Source organism: Scylla paramamosain, chromosome 29, assembly GCF_035594125.1.
Source record: "Scylla paramamosain isolate STU-SP2022 chromosome 29, ASM3559412v1, whole genome shotgun sequence".
In the NCBI taxonomy this organism is placed as follows: domain Eukaryota; kingdom Metazoa; phylum Arthropoda; class Malacostraca; order Decapoda; family Portunidae; genus Scylla; species Scylla paramamosain.
In genome coordinates, this window is record NC_087179.1 from 12,302,006 (window position 1) to 12,328,379 (window position 26,374).

General features: G+C 41.9%; 1 protein-coding gene across 12 annotated transcripts in view; it reads right to left on the minus strand.

The window, feature by feature from the left end:
* The window catches only part of LOC135115321 (KICSTOR complex protein SZT2-like), a 69,662-nt gene that overhangs the window by 10,503 nt on the left and 32,785 nt on the right, over positions 1 to 26,374 (minus strand). For 5 of the 12 annotated variants that reach the window (XM_064031947.1, XM_064031948.1, XM_064031953.1 and 2 more), the window contains 37 exons: positions 26,145 to 26,198; positions 24,874 to 25,015; positions 24,252 to 24,470; positions 23,763 to 24,012; positions 23,487 to 23,562; positions 22,882 to 23,067; positions 22,221 to 22,369; positions 21,766 to 21,911; positions 21,485 to 21,637; positions 20,653 to 21,364; positions 20,197 to 20,346; positions 19,725 to 19,837; positions 18,979 to 19,234; positions 18,622 to 18,818; positions 17,944 to 18,187; positions 17,375 to 17,513; positions 16,949 to 17,075; positions 16,512 to 16,677; positions 16,146 to 16,272; positions 15,666 to 15,808; positions 15,240 to 15,346; positions 14,635 to 14,838; positions 13,464 to 13,613; positions 10,462 to 10,541; positions 8,660 to 8,752; positions 7,285 to 7,407; positions 5,367 to 5,548; positions 4,665 to 4,818; positions 4,360 to 4,498; positions 3,730 to 4,079; positions 3,450 to 3,629; positions 3,191 to 3,301; positions 2,302 to 2,449; positions 1,728 to 1,872; positions 1,174 to 1,264; positions 356 to 618; positions 67 to 223 (listed from right to left, as the gene is read on the minus strand). In XM_064031947.1, coding sequence (XP_063888017.1) covers positions 67 to 223; positions 356 to 618; positions 1,174 to 1,264; positions 1,728 to 1,872; positions 2,302 to 2,449; positions 3,191 to 3,301; positions 3,450 to 3,629; positions 3,730 to 4,079; positions 4,360 to 4,498; positions 4,665 to 4,818; positions 5,367 to 5,548; positions 7,285 to 7,407; positions 8,660 to 8,752; positions 10,462 to 10,541; positions 13,464 to 13,613; positions 14,635 to 14,838; positions 15,240 to 15,346; positions 15,666 to 15,808; positions 16,146 to 16,272; positions 16,512 to 16,677; positions 16,949 to 17,075; positions 17,375 to 17,513; positions 17,944 to 18,187; positions 18,622 to 18,818; positions 18,979 to 19,234; positions 19,725 to 19,837; positions 20,197 to 20,346; positions 20,653 to 21,364; positions 21,485 to 21,637; positions 21,766 to 21,911; positions 22,221 to 22,369; positions 22,882 to 23,067; positions 23,487 to 23,562; positions 23,763 to 24,012; positions 24,252 to 24,470; positions 24,874 to 25,015; positions 26,145 to 26,198 — 6,426 coding nt within the window. The remainder of the gene's footprint in view (positions 1 to 66; positions 224 to 355; positions 619 to 1,173; positions 1,265 to 1,727; positions 1,873 to 2,301; positions 2,450 to 3,190; positions 3,302 to 3,449; positions 3,630 to 3,729; positions 4,080 to 4,359; positions 4,499 to 4,664; positions 4,819 to 5,366; positions 5,549 to 7,284; positions 7,408 to 8,659; positions 8,753 to 10,461; positions 10,542 to 13,463; positions 13,614 to 14,634; positions 14,839 to 15,239; positions 15,347 to 15,665; positions 15,809 to 16,145; positions 16,273 to 16,511; positions 16,678 to 16,948; positions 17,076 to 17,374; positions 17,514 to 17,943; positions 18,188 to 18,621; positions 18,819 to 18,978; positions 19,235 to 19,724; positions 19,838 to 20,196; positions 20,347 to 20,652; positions 21,365 to 21,484; positions 21,638 to 21,765; positions 21,912 to 22,220; positions 22,370 to 22,881; positions 23,068 to 23,486; positions 23,563 to 23,762; positions 24,013 to 24,251; positions 24,471 to 24,873; positions 25,016 to 26,144; positions 26,199 to 26,374) is intronic. The other 7 variants (XM_064031954.1, XM_064031949.1, XM_064031957.1 and 4 more) reach the window with 5 other exon arrangements.

Here is a 26,374-nt window from a genome sequence, read left to right on the forward strand (position 1 = left end):
AGTGCCTTACTGCAATCTATCATTTTTTTTTACTTTCTCTCTAATACTGAGCAACTTGTTCCCTACCTTGACAGAAAAATATGGCTCTGAGAAGGCAATCTCCAACAATATGGTGCCTCCCAGGACATTCTTGAGGAGGTAGGTTGGTTCTTTGGTCACCTGTTCATTGAAGCGAACCTCCTTCACTCGGAAACCTCGACTCTCAGATTCTCGGTTAAGGCGACTGTTTGAGGACAGAGAGGGGCAAAGTGAGTTGTGAATGTCTTGCATGCTTGGTGCATAGGTGAGGAGCAGCAGCTCAACTATTTTCCTCATGCTGTGCCCTGCTGTCTGGGAGAGGTAAACAATGACCTACCCTCTTTGCTGAGGTGTCTGAGTAATATTGAGGGTGAGGAAGCCCAGGCTCTGCAGGTACTGGATGTACTCCTTCAGGTAGCTGGAGCACAGAGCATCATGCCACTTCTCATCGCCCCCTCCTGTCACGTGCCGTCGTCGCTGCTGCCCTGGACTGGCTGACACCACCACGCTGGACTTGAGGGAGAAGGATAGCCTCAGTCCACTCGGGGCAATGCCACTCACTCCACTCTTCATGGAGTTGCCAGAGTCATGGCGTGAGCGCTTCAATGGAAGAGAGAGAGAGAGAGAGAGAGAGAGAGAGAGAGAGAGAGAGAGAGAGAAAATATTACTTACATCACTCAAATTTTCACCTTAATAACATTGACAATATATCGAGTTAATATTACTCATACCTCATAATGAATAATCAAGGCAATATTTCAAGATTCTAGAAATGTTAATATCCTCAAAGTACAGGAGAGATATTTTTCATGCTTAAAAGTCTTCATCACCAATGGCATCAATAAAAGAACTGTCTTCACCATAAGCATTACTAACAAAAACTATTTATCCATACGTATACAAGGCTGGTAATTCCACATGCCATGGCCCAGACAAGGAACCACACACTCACACACACACACACACACACACACACACACACACACACACACACACACACACACACACACACACACACACACACACACACACACACACAGCATTCACACTAATAACCACTAATGACACTTAAAGATCTTGGGGTTAACTTTTGTTAATGTTACCCCCCTCCCCCCAGCATGATTACTCTGATATTAGGCTGTGGATGCAACTTACAGACTCTGGAGTTTTAGTGCCAAATGTCTTCTCTGCACTGCCGGGACTAACCAGGCTGTGGTCCCGCGTTGCTGCCACCTGCCACCTCCACCTGTAATTGTAGCCCGTTAGAGGGAACATAAATGGTGCCATAACACCACGACTCACAAGAAAAAAGTGGTGGTGGTGGTTCAACTAGCAATGAATCTACAAAATGTCTCTCAGTGTAATGCTCACGGCTATCCTAATCTTAAGCTGCTGCTATTTTCATGTAATAAAATTTAGGGTTATGCAATAAATGTAATACAAGCCTCTGACTGTGTGTTGGGCTAGGGAACATGTAGGTGGCAGCTGGAGGATGGAGGGGGTGATATGACTGACTGACTGATTGATTGACTGACTGATTGATTTTTGGTTGATTTACAGAGGGACTTTTATCTGTTAGAAGAGGTACTTACAGTTTTTGGCATTCATGGTTTTTCAGCAAGCGGATTCCTCACAATGCCATCAGCTTTAGTTATTTCTCTTTTGTTGTCATAACATGCAATCATGTTGGCAAAGGTAAAGTAGCATACCTTGGAAGGAAGAGAAGAGGTGTGAGGCAGAAGTGAACAATGCGAGCATTCTGTTTGTACAGCGACAGGATCTTGTCTGTGAACACTGGGCTGGAGTGTCCCCGAGTCTCAACCACCATCTTGAGCAACACCTTCCTCTGGTTCTCTGTGGGTGTGCATGGAGGACATGTAATATGACTTATAATTCCCAAAAACCATAAACAATATTCAAGTACAACTGATGTTACATTCTAGAATTATCAGCTTGCAAAAGGAAAATGACAATTAATCTTAAAAGGAATATATATTTAATCATTCAGTATTAAACTATCCCTTCCCACAAAGTGCTGACATGAGTGAGAGTGTGAAGGATGTAATGATTGATGTGTGTGTGTGTGTGTGTGGTGCTTTGTTTGGACCACCGTGTTATGAGACTACCAGCCTGGTGTGGATACTGTAAATAGTATTAACTATGGTATTTGTTAACTGAAGCCCCAACAACAGGACAGTTAAATTACTGTACATATAACAAGCAGTTCTCCATTGATGTTGGATAACAAGTGTTTTCTGTGTTGTGATTCCCAAGTCTCCTCACCTTTCTGTACCACGAGGCGTCTGATCTCAGCCATCTGAGTGCCATGCCGCAGCTCCAAGTCCTTCAGGTTGGGGTGGTGCAGGCCAAGGGGAGGTCTGGGGGGCCGGCTTTCCCTGATGTCAGTGAGGCTCAGCAGTGACACCATGCCCTTCAGTGCAGAACAAGACAAGGTGACACATGCAGAGAGGACGTGTACATAGTAAGATGATGAAATTTATAAAGCAACAAAAACAAAACAAAAAAAGGCTATTCATTATAGGGAATCAAGGAATTTAAGTAGCATGAAAATCACAATAACACTGTAATTCAAATTTTGGATAATTCTTTTGGTTCTCTCTTTAGGGATTGGCACCTTAGCAGGCTTTTCTTCTTTCTTTTTGTTCCCCTAAGCCAGTGTCCCTCTTACATTAAGAGAATAAATAAATAAATAGGTAAATAAAAAAAAATAAAAAAAATATACCAATAAGGATCACAGTTAATGACATAATGGTTCAGTGTAGCAAACAGATGAAAGGTTCCTAAGAAATAACAATAGTGAGGTTCAAAGATTCCTAAGAAATAACAATAGTGAGGTTCAAAGAAACAGATAATAAAATTATTCCACAAAATAATAATGAAGAAGTTAATGGAAGCTAATAACACAAGGGTCTCACAGACAAACACAGAAGCTGACAAAAGGAAACATAACATGAGGTAAAGATAGAAGAGCACAGAAATTTATCAATTTTTTTTTTTTTTTGTAAGATGGACACTGACCTAAACAAAAAGGAAGAGAAATAAAAAAAAAAAAAATATATATAAAAAAGGCCCACTTAGGTGAAAGTGCCTAAAGAGAAAGCCAAAAATGATCATCTAAAATTGGAGGCTGTGAGAAGTGTGTGAGCAGCACCTGAGGTCTCCTGCCAGCTCGGTCAGTGGTGCCAGGACTCTCCCGTGCCGGCGCCTGCAGCTTGATGAGAGTGTCCACGTGGCTCTGGTTGCCCATGTACGGGTTATTGTCCTGGTGGGAGGAAAAAGGACAAAGTCATTAGCTGTGCTGAAATATAAGTATGTATACTACAATATACAATGCTATATAATAATAATAATCAATATGAAGTGTCTGCAGTCTTGCTAACAAAGCATTCATGAATCACTTGGCATCCAACCTCATCCTTCCTGATGGGAGCCTTGCGATTGAAGGGCTGGTTGTGGTAGAGACCCATCTTCTGCAGCACAATGGTGGACAACAGACGGTTACGGGCAGTGGTCCAGTGGGCCAGGCGCGTCATGGTGGTGTGCAGGTTGTCACATTGCTCCTTGGTCCAGTTGTATGTGTAGATGACCAGCTGTGGGACAACTCCATTAGATTCTCATTTTGGACAAAGTTAAGTTCATATTCTTTATATACAAAAATGGATCTTATTGTCTTGTGGGACTGGCCCTCACCTCCATTCCTCGCAGTGTGGCCAGGAGCAGCTTCTGTCGTGGAATGAACACAACATCAGGTGTGTCGGTAGACCAGAATGATCCCATGGCATTAGTGGTGCTGGTAGGGGTGGAAGGCACAGTGACGGGGGGTGATATGGGATTGGCTGAGGATGAAAATGAAGAGGATGCAACCACCCCAGCACTGGTAGTGAAGGGGGTGACAGGCATGGAGGTGGAGGATGGTGGAGGGCCTGTGCTTGAGGTGACTGAGCTGCCATCTGCCCTGGAGAAAGCCATGTCCCCACCACTTAGACAGCGCCCCCTTGGAGACACTACCAGTGGGGGATAGCGCTGGCTACTCTTGCTTGCTGCAGGAATACAGAATAAAAGAAGGCCTCAGATACTAGGTACATAAAAAAAAAAAAAAAAAAGTGTGTGTGTATATTTGTTGTGGTACACAATACAGCATTAGAATGATGCCTGTGGTGTCTTGTCTCCTTTCATATTTCTATCCAATTTATTTGTAAAATCATGGATGTTCCCTGTTCATACAAGTACACCTCTCATGCTTAAGTATAAATGCACAAGTGCTACACAGTGAAGTACAAAACAAGGCAGAGAGACATACAACAAATGTACAAAACTCACCAGTGACAGTGTTGATGTAGTAGTCATTGAAGTTCTCCTCAAAGAGAGTGGCCCACCACTGCTGGTTGTTGCGGCTGATGATGATGAAGTTGGTGTGTGTGTAGCCTCCGCTGGCATCACTCTTCAGCACTGGTGGGATCTAAGGACAACAATATGAGAGGTGAAGGATCTCATACCTTATCACTATCAACCTAAAATATCAGGAAGATTTCCCTGTACAAATACTTCTGTGTTTTCTGTTTTCATAAATCTGAAAATTTACATGAAATTTATGATCTTATATTTCTGATGAGCTGGCCATTTACCTTGCTTGATTCTACCAGCTTATAAGCCAAGCAGCCTCCTTGCTCCTTTTCTCCCTCTTCCTGCTGGACCTCTTCAAATATCTTGGTGGAAGTATCAGCAGCATTTTGTGACAGCCACTTCTGAAGCTCTGTCAAAAACACTGGGACGGCATGCCTGAAACATTCCGCACATGCACACTTGAGTAGGTCTGCAGCAAAATTCCTGCTTCACAAAAACAGATGATGTTAAGAAAAGACTCAACAAGATAAAGCGCAGGAATGATCTATAGCAGAGAAGGAAGGCCTGGAAACCCATGGAATGAGGATTATGCTTCTGAAGATTCATGAATCAATCAACTCAATAAAAAAATTATTTAGAACATAACATGGAAATAAGTTTGCTATAAAAAAAATTACCTGATGAAAGTTTTACAAAATTATAATTATTTTGCAATGGAGGCCCTATGCCTGCATTACATGGTAAACTGATATCTTTCAGATGGCAACTCCCCACACTGTTATTATCTGCAATTTCTCAGATAAATTTTCTAGTTCCAGTTTATATTTAAGACTTCATTCCATGGCCTCTCTGATCCACAGCTACTTGCTGAAATATTCAATAGCCTTTACCTTGCCATTTTTATCCATTCATTTCACAAGACTACACAAAAATTAAGAAATAAGTTTCTCAAGAGTTGTTAAACCATGTACATAAGAACATACTTTGTGCTGAGGGTGATAGTGTGTCTCTTGACAGCATGCTCTCCACTCTTCTCTCCCAACTCCCTGCGCAGCGTGTGCTCCCCGCGCTCCTCCAGCTCTGAGGCAAACTCCAGCCACTCCAGCATGATGGTATGGTAGAGGGGGTGCAGAAGGGAGGACAATGAGCTTGGGTACTCCCATGGCTGAGGGAAAGCAGTGCACAGGTGTAAACATTATAATACCAGTAACACACTGTATCAAGTCTCAGTGTAATTCTTTTTGGTAAATCACACAATCTAAAAATATACATACCACGTTTCCTCAAGTATAGGCCGACTCATGATTTCTGGTCAGGAAATTAATACTTTATGGTGAACCTTGTATATAGGTTGACCATCTATATGAGGGGCAGCAACCTCTAATACCTAACCTAACAAGATATTCACTTGGAGTGTTGTGCTGGTAATGGAATGACAAGTTAAATCACCACATTTTATGGGAATGAGAGAGAGAGAGAGAGAGAGAGAGAGAGAGAGAGAGAGAGAGAGAGAGAGAGAGAGAGAGAGAGAGAGAGAGAGAGAGAGAGAGAGAGAGAGAGAGAGAGAGAGAGAGAGAATCTGCTTCTCTTTCCTTGTTCAGTCAGATGATTAAAGTGTGAAATATTTGTCCTCACACACACACACACACACACACACACACACACACACACACACACAGGAAAAAGCAAGAAGAGATCTTCATGGAAGTACAAAATGGGAGGAGAAATAATAATGAAAAGTAATGAAAAAAAAAAAAAAATTGGGAGTAATGATTCAGGACACACTATCACCTGAAAGATACATTAATTGGTTATTTGGCCCTACATACAGCTTGTTAGTTAATATCAAGGTGGCATTTAACTATTTAGATAAAGAAATGATGAAGAAAATTAATGATGAAGAAAATTATAACAAGCATGATACGTCCTAAATTGGAATACACAGCAGTAATTTGGGCCCCACATGGAAAAAGATATGCAAAAACTGGAAAGAATACAGAGCATGGCAACAAAGGTGGTACCAGAATTGAAAGACTTAAGCTATGAAGAAAGACTTGAAGAGATGGGTTTACCAACACTACGAGAAAGAAAAGAAAGAGGAGACCTGATAACAATGTACAAATTAGTAAACAATAAGGGAAGAATAGACAGAAATGACTTGGTACCACAGATGGAGGAGGGAGAGAGACAGACCAGGAGCATGGGAAGAAAATAAAGAAGAGTGGATGTTCAAGTAGCATTAAGAAATGCAGCTTCCTGTATTGAACTATTGAAATCTGGAATGATTTGAAGGAAGAAATGGTTGTGGCAAAAAGTGTACACATGTTTAAAGAGAAACTGGATAAATACAATTATGGAGATAGGACAAAATGAGCTTTGGCTCATACACTGTACAATACAACAAGGTAAACACACACACACACACACACACACACACATCTTCTGTACCACTCGTATTTTATTTATAATTATAATGATATTGATACTACTACTACTACTACTATTACTACTACCATTGCTGCTGCTAAGTACTACTACTACTACTACTACTACTACTATTACTACTACTACTACTACTACTACTAACAATAATACAGTATTAATATTATCATTATTATATAAGTTTACTAATTTTCAATATGAATAAGTATTTAGCTTCATCTTTAAAGTGATTGTGTTGTCCAGTATCCCCACCACCTCATTTACCCAATGACCTCAAACATAACACAATGCACACCCAAGAACCTGCTGAGCTGAAACCCAGGTGTACTAATGAGTTGATACTGGCCCTACCCCCTGACCTTGACCCAGAGTCAGGTCAACAACAAGCATGCACTCACATACAAAATCATTCCTTAACTCAATGGCTTCCGGCAGCTACCTATGGAGCTTGCCACCCACCTCCTGCGGCAGCGAGGGCCCCTCATCTCCCAGGAGCTTGCTGCGGTCCACCCCAAGGTCCACAGAGTGCCTCACTTTCAGGGGAGAGTGGCCCTGGGCAGACTGGCTGCTGCTAACCTCCAGCTGCAGCATGGGGGAAGGGGGAAGGGATGTCATGTACAAATTTGATGATAATTTAGGATAATCTCATTTTAATAGCACAAAAGACCTCAAAATATGCTATGTAATTTTCAACATACATCTACATACTGATGTTACAAAAGATGTTTGAAAAGTTTGTAGTTTTGATTAGTGATACTCGTACTTGAGAGTGATACTTGAAAGAGCAGTTATTTTAATTGTAATTATGTTATTTTCAGCAAAAAGAAAATTAATTTAGTGTTATACTTGCACATTAACCAGAATGGCTACATTGTAAAGTTACTCAACACCAGAAAACCAGAAAAAACAGGGACTGAGTGATTTTCATAATTTTTCTCAGTAGCAATGATTAAGCAATAATGAAAATTAATATTTTTACTCAAATCTTTCTCCTCATGCAGTGTAGTAATTGGCAGTTTACTGTCCCTGTTTCTTCACAGTGTTGCACTCCCTCATCTTGCACTGCCCCACTAGGGAAGATTGTTGCAGACTAGATGTTCAATTACTCCAACACTACATGTCCATAAGGGACTACTTTACAAGGGTACACTGTTATATTGGGGTTATCCTACTTGAGTAGCTCGGATCAAAGTTGACATGCATAATTACTTTATATTGTTCACATCACATATAAGTCTTACCTAACTCCATCACCTCACAGGGCCAGACAAATGCCCTCTTGCCACATGGTTGACTAATGGCATCACTGTGCTGTGCTAATCAACATTGTAAGACTAGTAAATACACTGAAGTTTGAGTTGTTAAGCAGATATAAGCACACTATGGAAGCCTCAGAATAGGAAATGCAGCACAAACATAACTAAGAAAAACTGACTGTCACACACAGAAAAGTACACATCTTACCCTACCCTGATGGCTGAGTGCTGCCAGCCAGGGGAGGCTGCATCACCTGGTATGTGGTGACACACCCTCAGTGCTTTGCCCTGGATCCATTTTGCTCACCTTCCCCCTCCTCACACAGCCTCAGCTGTATGTTGCCCACAGCTGAGACTTTTAGCACACTGATTTAAGATCATGTTACCTTCCAATATAGCTAACATTTCAAAGCTAAACTCAAGACCACTACTTAAGTTCAGAAAATATCTGTAATTTAAAATCCTTTTACTGATAGTGACAAGAAGAGTTATCATGTCCTGATGAGGAGCTTTGAGATCACCAGTGTGAAGAGTGTGAGGCACCTCCCCATCCCCTCATTACAAAGAAGAGTGTTTACCACAGGCGAGCCATCCCAGGGGTAGTGCAGGGATGCCCGCCGCGCCCGCACCTTGAGGTCCGGCACAGAGCTAGACATGAGGCGGAGTCTGGCCTACAGACAAGCAAACCAAGATTACCTCACAGCATTAGGAGTCCTGTTCCCTGTATGGCCTACCCCTGTACTACCAACACCCTTGCCTCACACCATGGCCAGTATCAGAACAATGCCACCACTCACATGCCACACTGCCACAAAACAACCATGGCTATCCACAGTATTTATTAGATCACTACACACAACACCACATGTATAAAAAAACACAAAATGTAAAGGAAAGAATTGCAACACATGTTTGTACAGAGATTTTTTGGTGAAACTGAACACCCTTTGACATTTTAACATTTAAAAATCCCCGACAAAGAAATCTTGTAATCTTTGACTAAGAGTTCATGGAAAATGTCTCAAAAACATTGTGTGACTTCATTCTGCCATGTCCTCCAAAATGCCACTAAATATCCTGTGCATCCTGTTCCCCCACCAGGAACAGAGGCAGTGTTCTGATACAGGCATACCAGGGGAAGTTACTCTCACATTAAGTCCACATCTGTCTGGTGTCATGGGGCTGCTGTTACAGGGTGAGTGTACTACTTCACCACTCTCACACTCATGCTGGCTGGGTTAAATCTCTCTCCCTCAAGAGTTAGTGACAGTGTATATTATAATGAATTTATCAATGCCTGGAAAAAACAACAAAAAACTAGCAGTTATCAACAGCATTCACAGCTCCCTACCAGTAGTGTATTATGTCTTCAAAAAAAAGCATTCACAAGGTTAAATCCATGAAATGTCTATAAAACTCTTTAGCAAAAGCATGCACAAACCGTTAAAAGTAAAATATTATTGGTTAAATAACACTCAACAGCTTACATGTTACGTAGCACCAAGATGCTCAGAACTGGTTGAACTATGAGGAATGAAAAGTCTGTATACTGAATAATAGGAATTACAATGCTTCCCTCCTGTCAATAAGTCCGGACAATTTTCAGTTAAGGATTACTCATATCATAAGTTTACTGTAACTTCAATGTAAATAAGCAAATCATTCAGGTTAGTTTGTGAAAACAAGTTTTGTAAAGAATATATAATTATTATATTATTAGTCTGATAATCATGCCTGAACATAAGCTGTAAAGCTTGTATGCAAAAAGGTGGTGATGTAAAAAATTTGTGACGGTGAGTCAAGCACTCACATGTTAAGTGGACTGAAGGGTTATTGATGAGTACACTGAACATGAGGACAACTGCCGTCACCACAAGATTCTCAGGAATAAAAATGGAACTGTTATTCTGAATTCAGCAAAAGCAGTTAAGCTCATCCATAACTTAATGACACAGAAGAATACAAAAAGGTATCACAGTTAAACAGGTAAAATTCAGCTTACATTTCTTCAAAAGCAAAAATATAACACTCTACTTTTCCAGAAGCTTTTAGCAATGTCATCCACAACACTGAGAACAGTCATGACAGAAGCCACTCAGCCTAATGCTGAAGCCCAAGCTCCTCCACAAGGTAAAGGGAAGTGTTAACTGCTGTGAAAACTGTTCAAGTGAGCAACACATCCAGTGAGCTTAGTTCTTCTTTCATTGCAGTCTTGAGTATAGATGCAAAGTATGACAACAATATAGTCACTACAACACAATACTCAAATAACCATTTTGTATGATTATTAACAAGTTTCTATGCATCATGTTTATGATTGGGAGGAGCCTGGCTGAAGGCAATACTAGTGATGTACATCAAAGACTAGCAGCCTCCTTACCTGCACCAGGGTGAGTGGTGATGGGGCACGCTCCCGCTGACTGTCACCTTTGCCCTCGCCAGCCCGCACCATGCGCTTACCTAAGGGATGGGAGGAAATGTTAAGGTGAATCCTGTCATCCCCTCCACTTCTTCTCAACTTGGACAAAACATAAGACGGGATACTGGGACTGCCTCATCTCTACTCCTGCTGCTCTCTTACTTTCAATAATGAAATCAGAGGTTTATGTTTATTTCTTTGTTAAATATACTGTTTTAACCTAGTAGTCACCTATTTGATTTACAAAGATCATATAAAATGTTTTTACTTTTTACATATTGTATTTTCAGAAAACATCTTGGTATAATCATCTTCTTTGCTTGGCAGACCAACAAAATTCCACTTCCTTCATAAAAAAATTAGGTTTATAGTACACCATTAAGAATAATGATTTACAAATTACTTTTTGACTCTAAAATATCAAGGGAGAATCTTATAAAGAAGTCTCAAGGAAATGGTATGAAATCCCAGAATTTGTATTATACAGAATCTGAACTTAATTCCTTACAATAAACAGTCTAGTACATGAACAAGTAACACTCATGCAGTACATAAACAGTATTTACAACTTTTCCTAGATGTCTCTTCTGATTCAGGGAGTGTTAGTACCTCTCACAATCTGCTAACTCTGGCCAGACACTGTCACAACAACACTCTGCAGCATCAAACTAAACTAAGCTATCCAGTACATACAAATCAACTACATTACTATATGAGCAAATATTTACACAATTATGGCAACATATCATGCAGGGGAAAAAACACAATGTGATCTGAAACAGAAATACATATATTAAGCACTGTTTTAAAATCTGAAGCAACAAAGTGCATTTACTATCTTGCAATAATGGCTGTGTACTGAAACACACACACACACACACACACCATACCATATTATACCTTTCTCTCATTATGTCGATAACAAGTAGCTTATGTAGTAGAATACAAAAGAAACATGTTTCCTGAAGGGCTTCAATTAAATGTTTTGTTCTTCCATCTTTGATATATTTTCAAACTTATTACAATGTAAGGCAGAAGAGAGGTTGGGCTTTTACTGGTTATTTGAGGCTCACCAACGGTAGTGAGCTAACACTCCTTAATGAGGGTGATGCAAACCTGTGTGAATCTCTGCATTTCCATCCACAGCATGATGTGTACTGACCTTCAGGATGGTATCCCTGGGGAGATTGTGGTGTGGTGCTCTTGCATGCTACACACAATGGCCCATATTCAGAAATGCTTTGCTCTTTCACCACAGCTCTTTTCAAAGGCCACAGAGATGATTAGCAAGATTCTCAAGAGTGTTTCTCTTGTTGATAATGTATAAATCTTGTTTATCTGTCACTAGAACCACAAAAATACCCTTATAAACCTGTGTAACTTCAACTACAGGCTTTTGAATATAGCAGAGGTACAGTGCAAGAGTGTTTCAGAATATGGTCCAATAACACCCCATCATAAGGGACAGGCACAAGGTTTTTAACAGTGATGCAAGGCTTCATACTTTAATACAAAACCTTCAGTGTTTTAAGATCCAGTTTATTCACAGCACTTATGCAAAATGATTTTGCAAGATTATTTTTATCTATATCATCTTCTCATACATCATTGATTTTGCAAGATTATTTTTATCTATATCATCTTCTCATACATCAAAGTTAACACTAGATGGCTTGCTGTGCTGTTTTTCCATTTTCCAAAGACTTGAAATTTTGAGGAAGTACAAACACTTGTCTTCAATGGAGCACTATTCAGTTGTGGTGAACAGAGTACATTTCATGAGCTCTACTCTGAGTAATTCATCTGTCACTTGACTTTATTTTCTTTCAATCTCTGCCAGTATGTTTTCAAATGTACCTTAAAAAAAGTTATATCCAGAGTCAGAGCAGATAAGGAACATGCAGGGAATTGCAAACCACTCCAACATTACAAATAGCCAGGCAAATCTTGGTGTCCACCACACCCAATGATCTTTCCCCACAGACTTTCTCACAATATAGAGCGTTTCATCTCCATTATACTATATATCTATGTCCAACTCAAATGTAATTTCTTTATATGACTTCAAATCTTGGTTTCCTTTCCTCTCACTCTTAACATTCATGTCTTCATATCCAAGCAGCAATGCTGGTGCTGAAAGTCATTTTGCATTCTTTTTACAATGGAAGTCTTCACAATTTGTCAGCTGAATTCCACTTAATTACTGAACTACTTTTTGAATGCTGACATGTTCACTCTAGTTTTCAGGACAAAGGCACAGCATGAGTGAAGTTATATGCCAAGGAACTCTATACAAGGTTACAGGTCAACATAACTGCTGAGATACAAAGGTAGCAATGACAACAGTTAATTCAGTTGTCATGACTAGTCAAGTAATTGTTATAACATCACACACTGTTCATCACCTTGTAAGTGTCAAGCCAGGCAGGTGGCAGCAACACAGAAGTCCACAAAACATGAGACTCCACAGCACACATGGCACACAACACAACACACATTCAGGGGAACATGACCAGTCTACCTCTGGGTCCATGTGGCATTAAAGCCTGACTTGAAAGAGCAGGTTAAAAATACTTTATTCATAATGCTTCAGACTGTAAGTCTTCTGGATTTAAGAATTATGGATGAAGATTTCTTAACCTGTACATAATTGTGGTCAAATTACTCAATGTTCAAAGGAAAAACAAGAATAAATACAAAATCTAGGTACATAGCATGTATTTATGTAGGTCATACATACTCATATATGTATTCACTAAGAGAAGCTCTTAATGAGGACAGACATATGTCCCTACAATACTTCTATGGACCTTGACTAATATGATTCAACAAGGTGAAGCACATCAACTGGTCATGCTTGGCAGTCTCTAGCTCAGGCTTGGTGCATAGTTGGCATAGCTAGCATAGCTAGGATGCTCTAGCTGGGAAATAGATCACATAAAACATATCCATGGATGACTTACTCCCGAGTCTGCTTGCCATGCGGGGGAGACAGACATGGGGAGGCACACCTGACACCGAGACAGAGCGCGTGCGATCCTCGGCACGCTGGGGGCTGTTGCTGCTGCCACTTTCCAGCAAACTCACTGACCTCAGAGTGGGTCCTCGCACCTCTAGATTTAGTTAGAGGTGGGTAGAGGTCTTTACCTTGGTGAACTCTTGCCCCACCACATCACACAGCCACAAGTGTACAATGACTGGTTATATTTTTACTTACTAGAGTAAAAGGTTCTCCTGCAGACACAAGATCTTTCTACTGAATCCAAAGACCTTAATAGTCACTATTTTTACTTACTAGAATAAAATTTGTAATGAGATTTCTTCATGGTAAATATGAATCAAATCTGTAATGAGATTTCTTATGGTAAACCGAATAAAATCTGCAATGAAGTTTTTATAGTAATCTGAAGCTGAACTCACTATGTATTCACAGATCATTGCATTAAACCAATCAAGTTTATCACTAGAAAGACCCATTCATCTTGAAGAGGAAACCCTGAAAGCAAAAGAATTATTTGCAGCTCAGAAAACAAAACAGGAACTGGGTGCACACCTCCAGGTATCTGCCTTCATGACACAGGAACACAATGGCCCAGGAAATATTCACTCACTCTAGTTATTACTGGCATGTGCACCAGAGGAAACATTAAGGAAATGTGTAGTACCTTAAATGCATCTTGCAATTTGCCCAATTTTTAAGTGATGCAACCATTTCCTTTAATATACTGCATTGGATTCCTGCATTTTGATTATTCTTGTATTGGGGATAGCCACTTGCATGAGAGAGAGAGAGAGAGAGAGAGAGAGAGAGAGAGAGAGAGAGAGAGAGAGAGAGAGAGAGAGAGAGAGAGAGAGAGAGAGAGAGAGAGAGAGAGAGAGAGAGAGAGAGAGAGAGAGAGAGAGAGAGAGAGAGAGAGAGAGAGAGAAACAGACAAAACTCATATTCATATAAAAAATCAAAGTAATTATCAAACATAAAAGAGATCCCACTCTTGGTTCACCCTCTACCCCACAAAAAGTCAAGCTAAATAATAATAAAGCAATAACTAATGGAAAGGAGAAGAAACCGCTGGGCTGGGAATGCCATCTCAAACCAAACACCTATTCGGAATGTCCATCTTTCACTCCACTGACCTTTCTTGGGTGTGGTGGGCTCGGAGGCTGGGGTGGTGTGCTGAGGGACACTCAATGAGGGCATGATGGGGGCGGTGAGGAGGCAGTATTCCATATTGACGTCCCACAGTGCATGGCGTATTGAGTCCATCAGGTAGCGTCTCACCTCGGCCAGATCAACACGGCCACTCTCCCATACCTTGAACTGCAGCATTGCCATGGGGCCTGATGGGTGACAGGGGAAGGCAGCAGGTCAGGAGAGAGTTGATGGGTGATTAGGGTGGTGGAGGGATGGGGGAGAATTGATAGGTGATGAGGACAGTAGAGGAATAGGAGAGTTGATATGTGATGGGGGATATGCAGGAATGGAAGAGAGGTGATAGGTGATGGGAGAAGTGGAGAAATAGAAGAGAGGTGATAGGTAATGGGAGAAGTGGAGGAATGGAAGAGAGTTGATAGGTGATGAGGAAAGTGGAGGGATAGGAAAGAGCTGATAGGTGAGAAGGTGAGAGATCAAGGAAATGTTAATGGGTGATGAGGAAATTGGAGGATCAAGGAAGAGTTAATATTTAAATACCTATTACATGATAACAAAACCAGTAATACAGAAGTCACATGATGTTAACCTGGACTCTTGGTGGGGCTGGCCTGGTATTCCTGGGTGTGGATGATTGCCTCAAAGTCCTGCCGTGAGAATATCTCCTGATATCCCAGCTGGGACGGCCGGGCACAGCTGGACAAGACACAACACAGTGAGGGTGAGTCACTCGTGCTTTGTTTTGGTTTCTTCTCAAGGTTAATAAAATGGTCATGTGTAAGATTAGAATACAATGTTGAAAGACACTACTGACCGCGAAAGTATTCAAGTAGTTCAAATTTTTTGGTGCTTGTTCAGTAAAATCATGCATAGGGTTACTCAAATGCCATAGCAAGTGTCATGCTCACATTACCAGCCTAAAGCTGAAAAAACATACAACTATATCATTCTAAAAAATTCTTTAACTTAATACTGCTTAATGGGCTGGCTGAGGTGCTGCTACTTTCTCATTCACCTCATATACTGGATGGGACACCCACTGCCATCCACCAAGGACAGCACAATACAGGCAATACCCTTGGCGGCAGACTTTCTTGGCCGGACGAAGAGAAAGATGTTTGGTTCGTTGCTCAGGTCTTGGTCTGTTGCTGAGAAGTCCTGTGCCAAAGCCACCATCAGTCAGAATTTGATATGCAAGTTCTATCTATCTATCTATATATCAGGCAAGCAACACCACACTCACATAAACATCATTCATACTCTTAGCCCTGTTGGCCCCTGGTGGAAAGAGACAGTTTTGTATACCACCATGCTATACCCCAGGAGCTTGGGCACAGCACAGCACATACTCGTACATAGCAAGATCCAACTGCATACGCTGGTTAACCCCTGTCCCTTCATAATAAGACTTTCAATATGCAAGTAAGTTCTCCAAGTGGAAAAGATAACAGAGTAGATGATGATGATGATGATGATGAAGATGGAGAAGTCTTACCTGGAAGTGGTGCTCAGGACAGCTGTCAGCATACTTGGGATGGATGAAGCCACAGGAGAGCATGTTCTGGCGCAAGTAGTAACCCACGGCTTGGAGATGCGGAAGAGCACTGGCGTTGATGGTGAACCTGAAACACACACACACACACACCTCACTAAAAAAAAAAAAGAAAAAAAAAAAAACTTCACTCATAGGGATACAAGAATAATAGGTTGAGTGAATGTCACACTAAGGCACAGTTCAAGTAACAGAGATAAAGGGTGACAAAAGGATAAGTTAAGTTAATGCCACACCAAGGTATGGTTTAAGTGGAGATGAAGTGAGTGATGGAGAAGCTATAAGGTAGTAGAAGGCAGTGAGGAGTACCTGATCATGGTCTTTGGAGGCTGATAGGGGGGCTGGATGAAGTGCACATCCTCTAGGGTGAGTTTTTGCTGTGGGTTGTTCCATAGCATCAGACAGATTGCCTCCACCACTGCCTCATCCAGTCTGTTCTGCAGCATCCGCACCAGCTCCTCCTTGATGGCTGGCCCTGGGGAGTGAGACAGCACTGTGATGAGTCCAGGTTTTCTTCACAGTAAAAAGAGTAAATTATTCAAAATATACATTCCTTTATCTTGAATATCTTTGGTACCTCAGTGGGTCTTTTTTGTATTTCCTTTGTGTGTGTATTTTTTCACTTCCTTTTTTGTTGTTGTTAAAAATAAATAAATTAATAAATAAACAAAATACATAAAAAGGTATGCAAGTAAAAATTTCTTTTCCTGAGAAGTGGTATGCTTTGGAACACCCGCCAGGCTCACCAGGCTCAGCAATGCCATGGACGGTGAGCACAATGTAGTGGCTGCGGCGGCGCTGGGCTGGTGTTGATGGCACGCCCTCCATAATCACATCCTTCTCCCCGAATGAGCTGACTCGTGGCCGCAGCTCCTGTGTGTGGGAAGAGTGGTACAGTGAGAGGAAGGGTACAGTAGGAGGAGTGTATTAGTAATAGTAATAGGAAGGGTTCAGTAAAAGGAAGGGTACAGTAATAGGAAGGGTACAATAGGAGGTAGGGTACCATAATAGGAAGGGTACAATAAGAGGAAAGGTACATTACTAAGAAGGGTACAGTAAGAGGAGCCACCTAAGTCACTGGCAAGAGATCTACCCATGCATACACTCCAGCTGCCAGTACAGAGATCAGATCCTACCACCAAACAACTGCCAAGTGGCGTGTGGTAACTTACTGTCTTCACCACCTGAGGATCATCTTCTCGGCTGCCACGCTTCACCAGAGACGACACAGAGGCGCTGTGGGGTAGTCCTGCTTCCTCCCTGCGGCCATCCACTTGGGGCGATACTGAACTTGACTGGTGCTCCTTGAGTCTGCAGGAGAAGGGATGCTGTTATGCTTCACTGCTTTGTGAGATGGGGGACTCCTAATTTTCCAGTTATGAGAGGTAAAGACTTTGGTATCATTACCTATATACCTAATTTCTAGTATGCTTGATAGCCTTTCTACATCACCCCTTGTGCATATGACCTGCACTAGAGTATGTTATTAAGAGTATTTGATACTATACAACATTAAAGAGAACACACACACACACATGCACACACTGGAATACAGTGACAGACAAAGTTGTGTGTGCAAGCATTCATAACTTTGAAGATAAATATGATAAATTAACTTTAAAAGGCAAGACATTACAAGCTTGACTCAACCCTGTAAAAACACAATTAGGTATAAACACAAACACACACACACACACACACACACACACACACACATATACACATACATTCTAAAACACACCTGAGGTAGAACACATGAGAACCATTCCCGGACTTGTCTTCGTACACAAACATATTTTTGCGGTTGTTGACGGAGAAAGGGTTGAGGATGGTGCGCAGGGCCAGGATGCCCTTGCTGCCCACCTTGCCGGTGCACACCTTGTGGTGCAGCTCAAACCTGGTCTCCCACACGGCTCGGCAGGCAAAGGCTCCCGGCTTGAACTTGAAGGAGGCTTCTAGAAATGCTCGATACTCAGGCTCACTGTCTGCAGGGTGAACAGCAGTATATCATCACCCTTACTTTCTTCAACACCCTTACATCCCACAAAACAGTTGGTCACTGAATGGCAATATAAGTCAATGTTTACTCTTCACAAATAAACATTACCATTAAAAATCATCACACAACTTTATGTCTCTCCTGCCCTAACTTTCCTCACCTGACATCCACCACACAGCTGTGCACCAAGAACATAATTATTATGACTTTGAGTGAGAGTTTATAACACATATTCTCCCTTTCTCCTACAACCTCCTGAAATCTTCTCTCTCTTCCATGCACAATATATATAATGATCACCACAAGCTCTCAAGTGTACCCATCAAACACACTCAACATTTTCCCATCACATATACCCACCTATCCATCTCCCACAACACTTCTATAACCCACCTACCACAAACTCTCCATCATACCCACCATACACACTCCTGCCCTTGGTGTCTTCATGCAGCCAGATTTCCTCTGAGGTCTCAGGTTCCAGCAGGGGGTTACACATACGAGTGTTGTGGAGATCCTGCAGCAGCAACACCTGGTTGACGAGCTTCACCAATGCCCTCACGTTGCGCACCATGTCTGCCTGCACACTCCGCCACTGTCCCAGCTCTGCCTCTGTCCTACATCAAGAAAGGGAAATACATGTTACTGAGTCAATGAATAATATCAGTGATGTTTATGTGATGCAACTTAACACATCTCAGGCTGCTATTATAACTGAAGTTAGAACCAGAACTGCAATATGAACAGATACACTATATTTGCTCTCATGCCACATACCTACAATGGAAGAAAGTGTCAACACGATCATCAGACACCCTCATAATGAGCCAAAACTCTGGCAGGAATGGCTCCACTAACTCAAAGTCCTGCAGCCAATCAGAGCAGTCATTGTCTGAGTCACTGATGTCCCCCTCACAGCCATCCTCTGTGGTCTGGCCAGACTCCAACAAGCTGGACACATCAGAGTATGGGCCGCCAAGCACAGACCCAGTCCCTGAGTTGTGGCGACTCTTCAGGAGGTCCCCGCCAGTACCTGCAGAAGATTGGTGAACAGGACAAAAGATTGTTGAAAATACTAATCTGAAACAGAACACAATCCTGCATACAAAACTCACCTATCTTACTATGTACAGTAAACCCTCAGTGGATTTTGGATTTAATGGACAAGATCAGAGGCTCAGAAATCCACAGAGACTGACTGAGAATAATTTTGAATCAACCTTTTCTCCCTGCTCAATTAAGTTCAAATGAAAGATCTTCCCTCTTGAGCCACCTGTAAGATATCACTAACAAACTGGTTGTGCATAAATCCCTGATATATGAGCTTGTTGTGATCACATTCATCCCAATATGCTTACCCACCTGTTCTCTTGTGATAAGCTGCTCCCCTTTACAACCCTATCATGGTCATCCAGGCAAGGATACAGTGTCTGGATACTGACTTAACTATTGACAGAGGAAGGTGAAGGTTGACAAATGCAGTTTGAAGATGTGTGTGTGTGTGTGTGTCAGCGTCCCTCTACCTGAGTTGTGGCGGCTCTTCAACAGGTCCACACTGGTCCCCGAACTGTTGCGACTTTTCAGCACATCAGAGGAATTGTGCCGGCTCTTCATGAACTCTGCCCACAATCCTCCACTGGCAAAGAATAAAAAGTGTTCAAGGGAATCTATAGTCATCATGGGATTACAGGTTCTGATACAACACACACACACACTCACATATACTCTAACATTCTTATCAGACATTATGAATGGCCATGATAGGTGGAAATAGGTAGATAAGTTTCAAACAGGGACTGCCACATGGCTTCCTACAGCTTCTCTTATTTTCTTATGTTCTTAAGTCATGAGAGAGAGAGAGAGAGAGAGAGAGAGAGAGAGAGAGAGAGAGAGAGAGAGAGAGAGAGAGAGAGAGAGAGAGAGAGAGAGAGAGAGAGAGAGAGAGAGAGAGAGAGAGAGAGAGAGAGAGAGAGAGAAAACCAGTGAGTGGTCAACCTGGTGTTGGCAGTGAGGGTAGCAGTGGGAGGTGTGCGCAAGATGTCCACAGATGCCTCGGTGATGCTGGGCACAAAGCTGTCTGTGCTGGCTGACTTCCTGATCACCTCCGCTGATGGTTGTGGTCGTGGAAGGCTCTCGGATCCACACCTACGTAATATCATCATAATCAAAATATATTTTCCTCTAGTAATAATCTACCTATATACCAGGCCAGCTATCCCAAACAGGGTGACCCCATATTCACACTTGCCATTCACACTCTTAGCCCAGTCAGCCCCTGGTGGAAATGGACAGTTGTGTGTAGGCAACAGTACTACATGCCAGCACAGCTGGCCACATGCATTCATAGTTATAATAAGCAGACTTTGAAAATACCAATAAAAACAAAAATGCACTAGATGACCAAAATTTTTTCTTAATATCTAAACTTGTTACATGCTTGTTAGGACAGACCTGATGAGTTCATTGAGAGGCAGGGAGAGGCGATGTGATGGGTCCTTGCTCCGGGGATCAGTGGAGGCAGCAATATCTTCTCCATCCTCCACCTCTACACTGCGTCCATCTAGAGATCTTGGTGATGCATGAGGATCTTCATTTGCAGCCTGCACATCTCCCTTCTCTTCACCACCTTTGGATATAATTTCCAAGTCTCCTTTCTCCTCAGTACCTCTGGACTTGTCTCCCTTCTCTTCATTGTCTTCAGCTACAGCAGGCATGTCTCCTTTCTCTCCAGCACCTGCAGAGGACACCTTTTGCTCATTGCTGTCACCTCCAGCTGCCTCTTCACACACACTGTCAGAATCTGCTACTTGCTGCTGAGTCTCCTCCCCTGTTTCTTGATCCTTCATTGAGGTCTCTTGTGGCTCTGAGTTCTGGCTTTGTTCAGAGCTTCCCTTCTGTGTCTCCTGAGGCTGCCCTGATGGTGCAGCAAATTCATGTCCTGGTGTGTCACCCTCATTATCATTATCATCATCTGAGTTCTTGTCTTTCTCCTCTTTCTTATCACTCTTACTATCTTTGTCCTTGCTTTCACTGTGCCCCTTTGAAGCTCTCTTGGCTGCATTGAGGCTGGAACTTTTCTTTGGGGACTCTGAATATCGCTGCCGGGAGTCATGGGACTGGTGGGAGGACTCTCGGGAGAAAGGCCCCCTCACCTGCTGGATGTCTGGGGAACAGATGCAACAGTAAGTGTCAGAGAATAGCAAATTAATAAGAGGCTGAGGTATCATTTTATTCCACAAGCATCCTCCCATGTCACATTCCTCATGCCCATCAGGAGTCTCACCTGAGTCAGAGTCAGAAGTGTTGATGGAGCCTCGTCGCTCAGAGTCTCTCCTCTCTTTCCTTTCCCTTCTTCGCGTCCACTTTTCCTTCTCTGGGCCTTCTCCACGCTGTATTCCTCCACCCTCCCCTTCTCCCAGGCTCTCAGACACTCGCCCTGCAATGCATAACACACTAGTAATGATAATGTTCTACTACAGGAAAATCAGTTGTATGAATATAATAAATGACACAGTACTAATGCTGCGTGAGTGCTGTCTGTCTGGTAATAGGATCCTCACTTACGTTCAGTGTCAAAGGACACTCGTCCAGTCTGAAACCTGGTGGAGGGGCAGCGGATGGTATCGGGAGAAGAGAGGCTGGCCTTGGCCTCCTGGCAGCTGGAGTCCATCTGTCGCAGTTGTGCAGAGTCATCAGCATGGGGTTGTGGCCTGGACAAATAAGGTATTCATGATTTCAGACAAAATTTTAATTTCATCAACATTTTGAAGTGGAGTTTCTATAATGACATTTATTCTGTCACTCAACAACAGCTTGCTGAACTTGTGCAATACCTTTGCCAAGTTCTTCAGTTTCCATACTCAAGAAAAATGAGTCTTTGTCTCAGGTAAAGCAAATAATGGAAAAACTTACAAAACTCCATTAAAGGTTTAAGGAAATTTTCTCATGGTTTCACTATCTTGCATGGAGGCACAAACTTCATTACACAAAAGAGATGACAAACAAGATGTGTAACTCACCTGAAATTAATGGACTGGTTGTGGAAGCTGAGAGGCGGCACCACTGAGGAGAAGTGCCTGCGTCTCATCTGCGTCTTGTCTTGCACCAAGTAGTAGTAGGAGCCCTCCTGCCGCAGGTGATGGCCCACCACACTCAGCCGCCCAAATTCCTGCCAGCACACAGGACACACAAAGGTTGTTCATGCTGTCACTGACCCTTACATAAGGCAGGACATGCCAAGCCACACTTCACCCCAATATCCTCAGGTAATCCCATGTCCTCCATTCAACAGAGTGGGAGTTTGGACACACAATATGGAAGACAATACCATGAAAAGGATGAAATATTACTCTATATCCTTCAAGATACCTAACTTGATGAATGCATTCATAATCTGAGGCTAGTTAGATAACTATATTTAATTTGCCTGTGCTTTATGGTGGAGATGTCAGTTTTGAATATGAATAGATGATTGAGTGATTATGCCTTGCTGAAATACAAATGTGTGTGTGTGTGTGTGTGTGTGTGTGTGTGTGTGTGTGTGTGTGTGTGTGTGTGTGTGTTTACCAGTCTGTGTTTTTAAGTTGAACTCATAGTTAATACATCTGTGTGTGTGTGTGTGTGTGTGTGTGTGTGTGTGTGTGTGTGTGTGTGTGTGTGTGTGTGTGTGTGTGTGCATACCTGCATGAACCTTTCTTTGCTCTGCTCCATGCCACACACAAAGTTGAGGGGGATGGATTCTGAGATACAGTTACGAGCATGATGGGAACTCTCCACATGTGCCACCACCATCTCCAGGTTGGCCTCCTTCAGGTGACAGGTGTGCAGCATGGCAGAGGCAATCTCATCCCGAAGCAACCACTTGATCTGTCACCAAGAAAATGTGAGTCAATTTTCATCAGCACATCTATTTTGTCTGAGGTACCTTCATTTACTTGAATTAAGGAATAATAAATAAACCTACAAGGAACATACAGTAGCATGACCTGACTGAAGAATTAACATAATCTGAAACAGTATAAAAGTTAGGCAAATCAGTCTTCTTAATACCAAACATTTTTTTTTATTCTACATGTAAGTGTGTGTGTGTGTGTGTGTGTGTGTGTGGTGCTTTGTCTGGGCCACCCTGTGTGTGACTGCTGGCCTGATATGTTGACAGATATATATATATGATGGGAAGGCATGCCACCTCATGTGAAATGCATCCACAAGGTTAACATGGAGTATCCTTCACCCATCAGTTTGAACTTGAACAAAAAGATGTTGTGCCATTCCCAGCAGCTCACCTCCTCCACAGTGGACAGGATGGCCTGGTGCTGGTAGTTAGGGAGGTGGGCCAGCTGATCTTCATCCTCCAAAAAGCTAGGAAAGGCAAACACCAACATTAAACAAACAGTGCTGGTTTACTGAGCATCCTAAACTTCCTCTGCTTACTACATCAAGTGCTTTGATACTAATTGACTGAGAGCAAAAAAATAAAATTACTATCAATGAAGCTTAGGACAAAGTGAGAAAAATTTGTTTTTTCAAATAATTAAGGGAGAAGATAAATGCTGACTTACGATTCATCAATATCAGAAAGTGAAGCACAGGTTGACTCTGAGATTGACCTGCCACGCTTCAGCTGTGGGGATGTGGTGGAACAGAAGCTGATGGTGCGGAAGGAACGGCTGAGCTCCAGTGCTGATTCCTGGGTGTCTGAGGCAGTTTTGGTGGCCATGGCAGGCGGCAGTGTCATGCACAGGACATCCAGAGTGATTCGGAGTGAGGACAAGTTCACGTCCGAGCAACTCAAGGAATGTGCCACTTCATCTGTAGTGGACAAAAAGAATAATTCATCATACAAAGATCATCATCATCAGCCTGCATGATTCCCATTGAGGTCAAAAGCCTAACACAACTTTCTAGACGTATCTTTGTTACAGAAATAATCATACTGACTGTCCCACAGAATTTATATAAGAAGGAATAATGAGACAAAACAGAGAGGTGAATGGTACACAAAACACATGAGAGGATGACCACCACAAGAGTGAGTGAGGGTGACTTACCAAGACATGTGGGCAAGTTCTTGAGGGAGATTGTGGCATGCACATGGCCTCCTACACGTATAGTGCAAGTCAGGTGGAGGAAGAGTGGAGGAATGTGGCTGTCTACAGGATCTTGGTTGTCTGGAAGAGTGCTCAGGTCCTCGTCTTGCTCTGTTATCACTGACGTCTTGTCCTCGTCCCCCTCCAGTGCTGTCAGCTGACTGTGGAGACGCTGGAACACTGCCAGGTGAAGTATACACTCCTGAGTCAAGGCATCCCATGAAGGAAGTTTTCTTTCTGTCTTTTTTAATATCTGCATTTATGTAAAGGGGAAGTTACCTACCAACATTCAATTAGCAAATTTTCAAAGCCAGCACAAGAAATGTGACAACTTACTAGCTTGTCATCTCAAGAGATCAAGTACTCAGCAATGTCTTAAAACTGATGCTATGAGGCAGAAGCTATTTTCAAGATAACTTTACAGATAGTAGACTCTCTTCTTTGCCTAAAACATTTGTGACAGTAAAGGGAGAAAAGTTGTAGAAGCTGCTTTGTATTCTTATTCTATCCATAATTCTGCTTAATGTGGACTGACAAACTATTCCTTGCACATTTCCACACTGATACAAACACCAATTCATACCAGTGCTGCCAATCTCAGAGCGGAATTCAATACTTTTATCTGGGTCGTCGTCATCAACCTCCTCCTCGTCCTCCTCCTCCCCCTCGTTGACTGTGTTGTCATCCTCTAAGTCTTCCTCACCCTCAGTAAACACGTCAGACTTCTGCAACACAACAGTAATAAGGATGATCTCACCCTCAAGCAATAACGCACTGAAGATAAAAAAAATTATTTGTTTTTGACAATAATACATTTCAAACTTAGGATGTTACATTACAATAATAATAATAATACAATTATCCTATAATACATGGAAACAATACACATGCATGAAAGAAAGTTTCCCTCTAAATCCTTGTAATAGAGAAATGCACTATAACATAAACCAAAATTATTCCATTGAGTAAAAAGGTTTCACAAATGTAACTTGTATTAATATTACTGGCACAAAATAAAAAATTGGTCCAAAATATGATATGAAGCACAAAATGAATATTACAAAGGAGAAACATTTCACTTGTACAGCAATACCAGTGCACTAATCCAACAAATATTAGTATCTAGGATTTGGATACTGCGAACTGTCACACTATTATTTTCCCTGCCATATTATGCTTCTATAATTAATTTTGTTTTAATTTTAAAAAATTGTTTGAACACAAGACATTTGTGAGGTGTGCCCACTAGCACATGCTTGATCACAGCCACTATGCTGAGATTATTAGTGGTGGCATAAGTGTTCTGCTTGTTGCCTGGTGTCACATTGTAACCTTAGTGACCTCAGCTCATGTAGTGGACAGCAAGTCTGTTTAGTGGTGGATTGGCTGATGGGCCTTGTCTTGCCATACATGCACAGACATGACCATGATAACCATGAAAAGTCATCACTTGTCAAGGCCAACATTTCTACAGTAAACACTGAACACTATTAATCACTTAACATTACTACTACATTTCACATATTCAAGCAGCAGAATACACATTTATGAGAGAAATGCTGATAAACCTCCATTCACAAAAATCCAAATCTTACAATGCTGCACAAAAAAAAATGTTATTTGATCATGCATTATTATCCCAATTCTTAAAAACATGATGTGGTTGGTATGTCAACATTTCCTTTCTCATTTCACAATGCACTCTGTATAATGAGTTGCCATGCAAGAACCCTCTCGAAGGTTACAGCAAACAAAGAAGACATCATGCCAGCCTCCTTCCTGCCTGTGTCTGTGCAATCCTTAATAAGAACATGCATTAGTATCAATGTCTAGTCACGCTAACACAGTGAGTACCTTGCTCACCGACACGCTCCTCACTTTCTGGTGCTTGGCCGGGTCAAGCTGGTTCTGAAAGGTTTAAGGCAACATTACTAACGACAACACTTTGCTACAACCCATACAGGTCACATCACAAGGTTATCAAGCACATACAATGTCAAATACCAGTTACTTTCTGGGCTGAATCTCATGGGTTAGAGTATGTACATAATATCACTCCATGAACAATGTATGCAAATTAAATC